The 13,300-nt window shown below is 38.6% G+C and overlaps 1 protein-coding gene across 1 annotated transcript in view; it reads left to right on the top strand.

Moving 5' to 3' along the window:
• Window positions 1-9,079: 9,079 nt before the first annotated feature.
• Window positions 9,080-13,300, top strand: part of LOC127222997 (fatty acid-binding protein, intestinal) — a 31,234-nt gene continuing 27,013 nt past the window's right edge. The window contains exons 1-4 of the mRNA XM_051185474.1: window positions 9,080-9,146; window positions 10,348-10,520; window positions 12,237-12,344; window positions 12,697-12,830. Coding sequence (XP_051041431.1) covers window positions 9,080-9,146; window positions 10,348-10,520; window positions 12,237-12,344; window positions 12,697-12,747 — 399 coding nt within the window. The 3' untranslated portion in view covers window positions 12,748-12,830. The remainder of the gene's footprint in view (window positions 9,147-10,347; window positions 10,521-12,236; window positions 12,345-12,696; window positions 12,831-13,300) is intronic.

Below are 13,300 nucleotides of genomic sequence, written 5' to 3'. Positions count from 1 at the left end.
TATACTATTCTCATGGTATTATTAGATCTTCCCAAACCTCTTAATATAGTTACTGATTCTCAATATACAGAAAGAGTTGTTTTACATATTGAAACTGCTGAACTTATTCCAGATGATTCAGAATTAACTTTATTTATTCAATTACAAGAAATAATCAGAAGTAAAAACCATCCCTTGTATATAACACATATCAGATCCCATATGGGTCTAACAGGCTCTCTAGCACAAGGTAATGATGATATTGATTTGCTATTGGTAGGAAATGTGCTGAAAGCCTCAGAAATTCATAAAAGAACCCCCACCATGTTAATAACAAAGGTTGAAGAAAGAATTTTCTATCACTTGGCAAGAAGCCTGAAACAGAGTACCAGGTGATCCTACATTCAAAACAGCTGGACAAAGCAGCCTTACAGACTGCAGCCAGGATTTCTGCATCTTCTTAGAATCCCCATGACAGCGCTTCTTACCAGCAGGAAGTAGTTTGGAAAGAACAACGCCCAAATTCCCAAATATTGTCTATAAATGTTTGTTTTCATTTAAATGGACTTGTTTATATAAAATAAATTAAAAAAAAAAGAAGCCGTCCTACTGGTTCTTTGTGTAACCAAACTCCTTTCCCTGCAGGAAGTATCCCAAAAGGTACTCAAAGGAATGAAATTTGATAAATTGATGTGTTTTCTTTTGAAGTTTGGAAAATTAAAGAATGTGCACCATACCAGAGATACATATTCAGTGTTTCAGTGGGCAACTGCTTCCAGCTCCTTAAAGGCTGATTCTGTAATTATACATTTATTAGAAGGTATACCCATTAAGGGAGTACCTGAACAAATTAAGACTGACAATGCTCCAGCATATGTCTCTGATAAAATGAAACATCTTCTTTGCATATTATAACATAAAGCATATTACAGGTATACCACACAATCCTGCAGGACAAGCAGTTATTACAGAAAGATCTAATATAATTTTAAAAGATACGCTTAATAAACAGAAAGGGGTAATAAAGACCCCCAGAGTAGATTACACATGTTTTATTAACTTTGGGTTTTTAAATGCTAATGAGAAAGGGACAGAAGCTGGGGAGAGACATTGAGTAGTAGAAAAAAACTGCTGAGTTAAATCAGCCTGTATACTTTAAGGATGTGTTGACTTCACAATGGAAACCAGGATACGTGCTATGTTAGGGAAGAGTTTTTGCTTTTGTTTCCATGGAAGAAGAAAAGCTATGGATAATATCAAAATTGATAAAGATTAGATTCAAACAGGAGAGATCTCTTGATTAGGAGAGGTGATAGTTCATCAAACAGCATGGCCATTTAATCCAAACTAACTTATAAGACTAGCAAATGCCTTTCATCTGATCAGACAGCACCTGCCAAAAAGGGAAACTCCAAAAGTTAGGTTTGGGGAAGAGTTTTGTTTTTCCAGAAGGATAAAAGCATCCAACTAAGTAATTTTAAGACCACTGGATACATGAGACAGGAGGAGGAGGGAGGGAGGAAGGGTAAGAAGGAGGGAAGAGGAGGAAAAGGAGATGGAAGAGGAGGACAAATTGTGCAGAGAAAATGCCTCAAGAAAAAGAGTAAGTTGGCTTAATGTTATAGCACTGTTCCAACAGGATAAAATTTCATAAATCTTCCCAAATGTTTGTTTCTGCTGGTCTTTTTGTAGTCTCAATTCAGTTAAAAATTAAAGCTACCTTTGGAGTTGGAGCATGGCTCTCTCCTTCCCTAAACCTAAATAAACATACTTATTAAAGGAGAATCTGAAATCTCTGTCTCATGTTAGAAGAGCCACCTGATATGGGACAAAAGAAAAAGCAAAATTAAGGGACTTTTCTATTGCCACTAATCTCATAATCCTTTGGTTTTACTTTGACTCTTTAAAACTCTTCTTAAGGTATAAATGTCTTATTTTATAAGATTATTATATATATATTTAAACTTTCTGTCATAATACTAATAGACAAATGGAGTACTGATAGTATATATATAGGGTACTAACTAATTCTAGAAGTAGGCTTCGTTTAGCTCCCTGTATGTGATTTGGGGCTTGAGTCGGAAGCAGGTAACTAGGAATTAAGCTTGTGTACCCGGACCTATTTAATAGATTGTGGTCCTTTAACTTCTCTGAGATTTGTTATATATGATCTTTAAAATGTTTAAGTTTTCTGCTCTGAATGGTGACTATTCCTAACAGTGATCTTTGAAGTCACTGACCCTAAAATGACAAACACCACCCAAAGGTCAGCTTTGAACTACAAACTGCTCAGGACAATTTCACAGTAGTCAGCTAAGATGGTCCAGCCTCATAGACTATTCCAGCCAGGACCTCAGATGAGCCCTGCACATTTCTACCACACTGAAATTGGACAACAGCTAGGTCTCCCAGGACTTGATCATTGTCTCAATTTCCTCAGGTCCCCTAAAAATGCCTACACTCCAGACAACAGGAAGTAATTTTAAGAATATGATGTCTAGGGCTGGAGCAATGGCTCAGTGGTTAAGATTGCTGACTGCTCTTCCAGAGGACCCTGGTTCAATTCCCAGAACTCACAACTGTCTGTAACTCCAGATCTAAGGGATCTGACACTTTTATATCAATGTACATAAAATAAGTTTTTAAAAAAGAACACGACATCCAATTTTTTAAAAGTTGGGGTGAGTGGTTACTGGTCGTTTGGTGGGTTATGTATGTTTATTGGCATTTAGGGAGATTGGTTACAAGTTGTTCTTGGTCAGGGAGGAAATTGAACAAAGGAGATAAGATTCTAGGATCTTGTTCTAAAAATGGGGGGGATACAGAACTGATCAAATAAAAGGGTAGATTATTGAATTTACTTTTAAACTAAAAAAGCAAGTACTAGTCTCAAATATTTTACATTGGTATGGGTTTTTGTATATTGTATTTGTTGAGTTTTGGCTGTATGCAGTCTGAAGGACAAGGTTGCATGAGTTTATGATGTATAGAGTCATGAGGGCAACCCATGCTTGAAAACATCATCCAAGTAATAATAGTAGATGACTGGTAATCTTAAATAAACCCATTCCTGTTTACTACACCTGGGAAGGGCACGGAAGCACATTCCAAGAACACCCCATGTAATGGGGAAATAGAAGTCACAAGACTTTTGTCTTGTTTACTTGGAGTTTTCTCACAGGCTCTCAGAATTCTCCCCACACAGCTCCTTTCTTGGACCGTGTTCTGACAAACCATCACTCTCTTTAGCTTACATACGGGCTTGTGTTCAGTGCTTCCTACCTGAGTGTTTCAGTTCTAGCTCACTATTAATCCTTATTTAACTATGAAACAGATCAGTCACTATCATTTAAAGATTGATTGTCTTTTTTCTCCTTCATACACAAAATGTATGGACAAGATTGATTTAGATTGAACATTTTAACTGAAAACAAAAACTTCTTAGTGAAAGACGAAGAAGAAAATTAGACACTGGGGAGATAGCTCAGTGTGTAAAGAAAGAGCTTGCCTTGTAAATATGAGGAGATGAGTTCAAGTCCCCAGAACCAAACAAAGTCAAGCACAGTAGCATACGTGTGGAATCCCACCACTCCTATGGTAGAATGGAAGATGGTGACAGGGGAACGCGGGGATGCTCATGGTCATCTAGCCTGATATACAGCTGCAGAGCAAGAGACTCTCTTAAACAAGTTGAAAGGTGAGGATCTTACCTAAGGTTTTCCTTTGACTTCAAAACAGGTATTATGGCACACCTGTGTTTACATTCACACATACACAAATGTGCACACACCCATGTACACATGAAATACACATATGTGTACACACAATACAAGAAAGAGTAAAGAAAACATTGATTAGCATTCCAATTAAACTTCATAAATTTTGTTATAAATTTTGTTTGTCCACCTTATAGTTATGGGATGGGTTAATAAACAGTGAAAGGACAATTTAAATTAGTAAGGAAAGTTTTTTTTTTCCATTTAAATAAGGTCCATTTAAATCTGCTCTCCTAGCAGAAAAAGGATTAAAGAGGCAAATACTGACAGAAAGGGTAGAGATAGTGGGAGCAAATTTCTATCTCTGACCGACTAATCCAAAGGTTGACCTGCCATGAGCATAAGAAGTTAAACCAAGGGAGTAGTTTACCCCAGATGCTGTAGGAGATCCATAGTTTCCAGGCATAAGCAGCATCCACTGGTACCCAGGACAACAAGCTAGGGCACTGCCCCTTGTGCTTAGCTTTATTCAGTCTCATTTCTATCATCGATGTTTAGTCTTCATTTTCCAGTAAGGTTATAATAATGTTTGACTGGCTTACACCCCAGCGAGCTCCCCAAATATTTTTATATTTTCTAAATTACCTGCATTGGTTGCTCATTAGCCTGTAATTTTATTATTTAAAAATATAAATAAAGTGGAGGTTCTGTAGATGCTCAGTCTGTAAGTTGCTAGCCATGTAAGCATAGGAACCTAGTTCAGATCACCAGAACTTATATAAAAAGCTAAGCAAGAAACTGCTTGGCATCCAATCTAGCCAAACCAGTGAGCTTTAAGTTCATTGAGAGTTCTTGGACCAAAAATTAAAGGATGAAAAAACTTACTGAACAAAGTCATTCATCGACAACCTCTGTAAGCACATAAACACTAATATGTACATATATCACACATATGCAACAAATCACACACCACACACACCCATACACACACAAATAAAGGAATTTCTAAAGACAAGAAAATGTTGTTATAGTGATTTTTTTGCTTGTTTTATTTTGAGATAAGGTCTCACTATGTCCTTGTTGGCCTGAACTCAGTATGTAGCCCTACCTCACTTCACAAGGAGCCAAAGGCCCTTGTAGCATCCTGTCATATAGACAGTTTCTGAGTCATCTATCGTCAATTAAATTTCTTGGGTGATCCTGCAGATAGGAACTCCTCAGTTAAGCTGCAAGGCAGGTGAGAAGTCAGAATATTATGTGGGGGAAACAGGACCTTGTCATATAGAAGATGGCAGTGTATAATAGTTCATGATGAGGTAACACATTATATGATCAAACATGGGAATTCTGCCCTCTGAATGGAAATGGATACAGTTTTGAACACAAATGGGTGAAAGAATTGAAAGACAAATAATGAGTAGCTTTAAAACTGAGAAGGCATAAAGTTAAGGGGGAATTGCAAGGTGGTTTATTCCTCCTGTGGCCATCTGCTGAGGACAAGGGTAAGGCTATAAAATGACTAACGGCACAGACCCTGTTATAAATGCAGAAATCTACACAGAAGTCTGCCAAGCAGGCACACGATGTGGGTGGGACTGGGAAATATAAATGTGTAATAGCATCCCACCATCAGAAAAAGCATGAGAGTTTTTGTTTTGCTTTGTTTTTATTGGCAAGAGGATACTGCTTAGGATAGAGATAAAGATAAACCAAGAAGGGGCTCTAGCTTGAAGGACAACAGCTGACTGACTTCTCCTTCACGGGAAGGAACGCATGAACAAATTAATCAAAGCGAAAGTGACTTGCCAGGGCAATTATGTTTGTAAAAATGGTGTGCCAGAGCCCAAACCTGGCTGGCAAGCACAAAGGGCTAAGATGATTGCCATATTTTATCCCTGATCTGGACGATGACTCCATTTCATCCCACTGGAGAGAGCTTGACTTCACAATGCATCTCAGTAGGTTACACAGGGGAAGAGGAAGGCTCGGGAAATATGAGTCCTGTCTGGACTCATTACCTTTGTTAGAAAAAATATATATAATTACCTTTGATAGAGAAAATGAAAATACCTTTAATAGAAAACAAAACAGAATTTCTCTTGAAAGACCAAGAGCTGATACTGTGGGAAAAGCAAAGGAACTGAGAGGACCGGAAGCTGTGGCTGTGGTGTAGTGGTCTGAAAAGTGTGCCAGGGTGATGACACACCACAGGACACAGCATTGGGACTTAAACCAATGAAGTAAAGATGGATCGTGATTGCCAGGAGTTTAGGGAGGGTAAGGCCACAGAGATGTGGCTTATCCATATGGACTTTGAGGTCACTCAAGACGATGGCACACCAGGGTTTTCAGTAATAGGAGGCAGATAAAAGTAGATAGGGGTAGATAGCTGATGACTCTGGATAGTGCTAGATGGTAGATAGCCAGGATGGATGAGACAAGATGGTAGATAACAATGCTGAGACAGGCTGGAAGATATTAGAGGTTTACACACACACACACACACACACACACACACACACACACACACACACACACACACACCATGGAGGAATCATGCTTCCTCAGGCATAATCATTCAACTTGGTGGACATGCCTGGAATTCCATGCCTTGGGAGATGGAGGCAAGAGGATCTCAAGGAGTACAAGGTCTGCTTGAGCTGCAAAGCAAAACCCTGTTTCAGAAAAACAGAATAGGAAAAAAAGGGGGGGCTGACAATTTGTGAATAACAAGTATGATGAGCTCTTCCACATCACTCTTTTGTTATTAAGAACCAGGAAAGCTTACTTTCCATTATATTTACACACTCTCTGCATGCTGTCAAAACTATACTCTCTAAAAGGAAGCCAACCAATCATGTCAAACTCTGAAACATAATCAGGCAAGTCTTAACAGTTCATGAACACAGGATTTGGTAGTTTTCTGGCAAACTTTAGGATGTTCCCATTCCTTGTTAGGGATACATAGAAATCTTAAAACTCTTATGCCAATCCAATCCTTTTTCACATCTGGTTAGTCTTTGATATGTAGAAGCTGAACAGCTTAGGATAAAAAGCAGAATTCATAAATTCTGAGGTAAATACCACGCCTTACAATGCCCTCTTTCTCTTTTATGATATATTCAAAAGGATAACCTAGAAATGTTCTTTGCCATCATTTGATGGGGAGAAGGGGGTTTCTGTGAGCTGCTGAAGGTCAGTCCTCTTTCCCTTGTTACTGACATCTCTGGATGTCACGATAATAATATTCGGCCTTTATCATAAATGTAATCTTTGTCTTTTGGACTATACTATGACTTTTACACCCCCGACCAAGGAGGGATATCAAACTCACCTTTGGCAGTTCAGAGTAGGCTCAGTAGAGAAGTACGCAGTGAGGAATGGAGACGGGCTGTATAAGCAGTTGATATAAACAGTGCTGAGGAAATGTGCTTTCTGCTTTCCTTTGGGCACATGGGTATGAATCAGCGGGAGCTTTTGCTAACTGACACTTCTTCCAGACCACTCACTCAGAGGGATGGGGACTGCAGAGCCAAGGCAAGGACAGCCGAATTCCATAGTACCCACAGCATCTGCAGGTGCATTTCCACATTTCCCAAAATCCTAAGATGCTAAGCGGGCTAGGACCACACTAAGTTAGCCGACTCAGTTATTACCAAGAGGAAACATCTTTAAGGTAAAGGTTGTGCTGCCCACAGTCTTGTGTAATTTTCATTTTCTAGATTGACTCTAGTAAATAATAAGAGTTGAGTAGCTTTCTGGAGGGAAAACTAGAGAACTACAATGTTGTAAAATTGAGTGGGCATTTAGTGATGCTACAATACAGTGAAAATGGGATTTTCAAGTAGATAAATGGAAGACCAAGTTTAATATGGCCCTCTATGAACAGTGTGTGTGAATGAATCCAAGCAGTACTCTTTTACCACTGAGCCTTTTCTCCTCTTAGTAGTTTAAGGTGGCCACAGACAAAGCCACCTTTCTCATCGTCCAAAATATGAGAAAGTGGATCAAGGCCTGAGGTGCACCTACTACAGTGGTACTGGTGTGAAACTTTCTTTCTCAGACAATGAGGACAGAAACTTAGGTTTATTAAGTACCTAATGTCTACCAGTTGTTCCAGTGGGTGCTTATGCACAATGCTTAAAAAAATGCCCTATAGAGAGGTACTATGTCTTCATATGTGAGGAAACTGAGCCTCAGGCAGGTTGGATAATCTGAGACCATACAGGGTAGTGGGTGTTATGATTGTAATACTAAAACTTGCTGGTTCATTCCTAAAACACAGGCTTCTCTTTTGATATAACACAGTTCTGGTCCACTGGCCAGAGATTGGCCTTACTTTTGTAATAAAGATAGGATATTTATTTAAAAATATTTATTGTGTTTTTAATTATGTGTGTCTATGTGTCTGTGTGAGGGTTTGTGTATGCATGAGTAAGGGGCTCACAGAATCCAGAAGAAGGCATAAGATGCCCTAGAACTGGACACACAGTTGAGAGTCAACCTATGTGGGTGCTAGGAATCAAAATGCATCCTCAATAAGAGTAGTATGTGGTCTTTGGTTTGTTTGTTTGGTTGGTTTTTTGCTATTGCTTCTTTGTTTGTTTGAGACAACAGTCTCATTACACAGCCCTGGCTGTCTGGGAACTCACTGTAGATCAGATTGCCCTCAAATTATTCAGATCCATCTGCCTCTGCTTCCTGAGTGCTGAGATTAAAGGGGTGTTGTTACCATTACCACCCAGCTACAGCGTGTGTTCATAACCAATGGAGCAATCTCTCCAACCTGTGGCTTCTTTAAAAACATTTAAATGTATTCTTTGTAAATTTCATACTTTTATACAATCATAACATTCCACCATCATCTCCCTCCCACTCCCTTAATGGCCCCCATCCCATTACCCTCCCTTAGTTGTTATAATAATGGTTGCCCATATACCCGTGAAGGTAGGTCTATCTATTGGAGCATTGATACCCACTAGCCACATCCTTAAAGGACAGTGACTCTCCCTCAGCAGCCACCACCATCCATAGGCTTCTAAATTCATGAATCTCTGTAAGTTTTTTGCCTGGGAAGCTGCTTTGTAGGCCTTAGCACATAGGCTATAATTTGACATTACAACAATAATACATGGTGTCATTTATAAAATTCATGATGGAGAACTGAGCAATTGACTTTTCAAAAGGAATCACAGATGTAGATTCAAAGAAAGCATGGAAAGAGAAGCTAAAGGGGCATGGCATGTAAAGTAGTTAGGTAATCTCTTGAACTTTAAACTTCCACATCACAGTATGAATTGGTTTGAAGATAAGAAGTAGAATAAATTCTCTCTTGTGGATAGGACCGAATCTCTGCTTTCCCAGAGGCACACACAACTGAGATCATGGCATTTGATGGTACTTGGAAAGTAGACCGGAATGAGAACTATGAAAAGTTCATGGACAAAATGGGTAAGACTCATTGTTTGCTTTCTCCTGTCTGTTCCTTAGGGAACATCTGGTGATGTATAAGTCTCCAGGTGTGGATTGTACAGGGCCAGGAAATCCATATTCACACTCTCTGATTTAGGAAGAACATCTTATCTCTCCAGGGCAAGTGTTAGAGCCCCTGTGTTTTCTTCCCTTGCCTATTAACTGTGCTTATGTAATTGAAAACTGACCTGTGTGTGCGTGAGTTATGATAATTTCCAGGGTAAAATATCACTAGATTATTGGGGGAAAAAAGCAAGGATCTTTCAATACGGTAAGAAAAGAATTTTATCAAAACTCTGCTTGAATAAATTCTATGAAATTCTCTTTTCTGACTTATGTAACTTCAGGAATAACCACAGAAAGCTGTGTAGTCTTTGTGGATGTATAATTTGACTGTATTATAAATGTCTACTAATATTCTGGCAACCCACTACAAAACTGGGTACAAATTGTGTGTCATTTCCCAAAATAAAACCTGCATAAATATGGCGTATAATTTAGGGTTTCTGAATTTAAGTTTATAATATCTGTACATTCATGTTATAATGACTTTCATCATAAAATCTCTAATTTTTCTGGCTTGCAACCAATCAGAAATGCCATAAATATAAATATAACTATGAAGCAAGCAAAGCACGGTGCTATATGCCTGTGATCTTAACACTTTGAGAGTGAAATGGGACGATTGTGAATTAAAGGCTAGCCTAGGCTATCTGGCAAGTTTGAAGCCTCCCTGGGTTATAGATGAAGATCCTGTTTCAACAACAACAACAGAATTTAAAAAATGCAATTTTGAAAGCAAAGTAGTGTTGAAAATGAATAAACATTCAGAATTGAACTTGTGTTTCTTTAATCTATGAATATACCTTTTAATATTCCACTTGCCATTGCTGGAATGTGACTGAACTCTGAAGCAAAGTTTGTCAATCTTGTTAAAATGGTCCAGGGCTGAGGTGCTACAGTTTGCTGCTTCATTTACATCTTCTTAGTTTGGAAAAGCTGCTTGAAGCAGTTCTCTGGGTCTGCCAGAGCTTCCCCTTTCTCTGAAAGCATCCCAGTGAGGCTGTGCACACAACACTATTTGCTCTTTCTTCTCCACCCACAAAACAAGCATGAGTAACTAAGACAGAGTTTAGAAAGGGAAACGCTCTCCGTTGCATTTCCATTTCTTGTTTTGCAGGCATTAATGTGGTGAAAAGGAAGCTTGCAGCTCATGACAATTTGAAACTGACCATCAAACAAGAAGGAAATAAATTCACAGTCAAAGAATCAAGCAACTTCCGTAACATTGACATTGTGTTTGAACTTGGTGTCAACTTTACCTATAGTCTAGCAGATGGAACAGAACTCAACGTAAGACATTTTTTAAAAAATACATTCTTGATTTTTCCCCCCCAATACAAAGTGGTTTATCTCATGGAATGGTTCAGCTAATTTAAAGTCATTCATTTACTAAAGAGGCCAAAAAAAATGTGTCCATATTTTATATTATGCACATTGATTAAATGTTTAAATATAGTATTTTATTGTGATAGATATCTGTAAAAACACTATACTGAACAATAAGATTTAAAATAATCCCCTTAGATGGACTGAGTATAGGAATAGTCACAAGGTGTCTTAGTTATGGTTTCTATTGCTCTGAAGAGACAGTACGATCACAGCAATTTTTATAAAGTAAAAATTGTGTTGTTTACAATTCAGACATTTAGTCCATTACCATCATGTGAGACATGGTGGCATGCAGGCAGACATGGCTCTGGAGAAGGAGCTGAGAATTAATGCATCTTGATCTGCAGGCGACAGGACATGAACTGTGTTACTGGGCATAGTATGAGCCTGGAGACCTCAAAGCCCAGCCTAACCCTGACACACTTCTTCCAACAAGGCCACACCCACTCCAACAAAGTCACACCTTCTAATGGTGCCACTCTCTATGGGGACTTTTTTCTTTCAAAACACCACACAAGGAAATGTAAAGTTCTGTGTTTTCCACTCTTCCTGCTGGGAGACTGTAAGCTCTTAATGTTCATAATGTTCAGACACAATAAGTGTTCATAAATGTACTTAGACAGTGAACTGAGAAGCCACAAATGTTGCTGCACCAGTAGACTGTAGCAAGTAGAAAACCGTGGTTTGTGTTTCCAGCGCTCTAAAAAATCTGGGCATAGTCACACATACCTGTAATCCCAGACTTGGAAACTGGAGTCAGGAGGATCATAGGGTAAGTTTGAAGTTAGCCTGGGCTACGTGAGATCTAATCTCAAAAATAACAACTTTATTAAACAGTTAATGTGTGGGTGAGTAGCCAAATGTTAAGGTCTATACATTATAGGCCATTAAGAATGTCTCTTTCAATGGGCATTAAAAAATTTTAGGAACTCACTCTTTTCAAATAATTTTTCAAAAAGTATTTTTAGTTTCATTGATTTTCTAGTCAAGTATATTTGTAGTGTGTGTGTGTGTGTGTGTGTGTGTGTGTGTGGTGGGTGCACATGGAGAGCTCAAAGGAGGAAATCAAGTGTCTTGGTCCGCTGCTGCATGTCTCATTCCCCTGAAACAAAGCATCTCACTGAACCTGGAGGTAGGCTGGTGGCCATAAAGCCCCAGGATCCTCCATCTCTGCTCTCTACAGCATGTAGGCATACGTGAACACACTTGGCTTTTTACATAGATTCTGGGGATTTCATTCAGTTCTTCATGCGTCTGTTGCAAGATCTCTCACCAGCTGAGACATCTTGTCAGCCCTGCAATGACAGTATACCCACTGCATGTTTTATCACTAATGATAATCACTTCTCGTCTGCACTCAGTATATAGCAGTGGTCAGCTGAGTGGTGCTTAGTGTTCCCAGCACAGCCTTGACTCCCACTGCTCATGTCTAATCCTCTTTCTGATGTCTGAGGTGTTGCTGTGTCATTGCACGGTCTCCATACATGTAAAATGGAGGTAATATATTACTCCACATAGTCCACAGGGTCACTGAGTGACAATGTGTGTCTGTGAACTGGGAATTTTGTTAGAGACATGTAAGACCACAATAAATGTTGCCTAATTATTGTGATGCAGGGGACCTGGAGCCTTGATGGAAATCAACTTATTGGACAATTCAAACGTGTAGACAATGGAAAGGAGCTGATTGCTATCCGAGAAATTTCTGGTAGTGAATTAATCCAGGTAAGTTGTAAGAAATATTTCTAACTATATTCTAAAGACAAAAATTATTATGAACAAGAACTTTATCATTGTTGGTGTGCACCTTTAATAAGTAAACTGTTACTTCTTTCTTGTAAATATATATGGCATCTATTTATTGAGGAAAGTTTACATATATACACATGCCAATTCCTATTTTAACAAGAAACATAAAACCTACAAACAAAAATGTAATTTTAATGGTTCTATCCTATATCTTCATGAAGTGCTTCTATAAAATATAAGAAAATATAGGACAGCCTTTAACATTACTATTTTTCTTAATTTGGGATTTTCTCTTAATGACACCTTTATGTTTGTCAACATCTTTCAGACCTACAAATATGAAGGTGTCGAAGCCAAGCGTATCTTTAAGAAGGAATGAGCAAGCTTCTTGAAGCCCAGAGCAACCCTGAAGAGCTAAAGCTGTTATCAGACTCCTCTCTCCATCATGCTAATGCCAGGCAGGTCCATCCTTTCATGAACACTGGCATATTCCAGTATTGTCAAAGACCAAAACATAAAAGCTAGTTAGGATTTCATTTGCTTTATGTTCCTTAAGAACACATGAACTGGTATTTAAAAGGAAAATAAATATTGTTCTCATATTGCTTTGTAAGCAGGGTTTCCTTAAATTTAAAATAAAGTGATGTGGCTTATGCACTGATGACTGCTTTTCAGAATATTTTATTTGTGTGTGGGTACAGAACTGTAATTTTTCTCTATATCTTTTTATTTTTCTCTGTGTAGCTCTGACTGTCCTGGAACTCACTCTGTAGAACAGGCTGGCCTGGAACTTACAGAGATCTGCCTGCCTCTGCCTCCTGAGTGCTGGTATTAAAGGCATGTGCCACCACTGCCTGGCTTTTCTCCATATTTTGAATTGATTAATTACATATAAAACATGAGTGGTTCTTCATATGTAGCCTGGACTCAAA

Source organism: Phodopus roborovskii, unplaced genomic scaffold (genome assembly GCF_943737965.1).
Source record: "Phodopus roborovskii unplaced genomic scaffold, PHOROB, whole genome shotgun sequence".
Classification (NCBI taxonomy): Eukaryota; Metazoa; Chordata; class Mammalia; order Rodentia; family Cricetidae; genus Phodopus; species Phodopus roborovskii.
The sequence above is the reverse complement of the archived record's forward strand: the minus strand, read 5'-3'. Positions and strand labels throughout refer to the sequence as shown.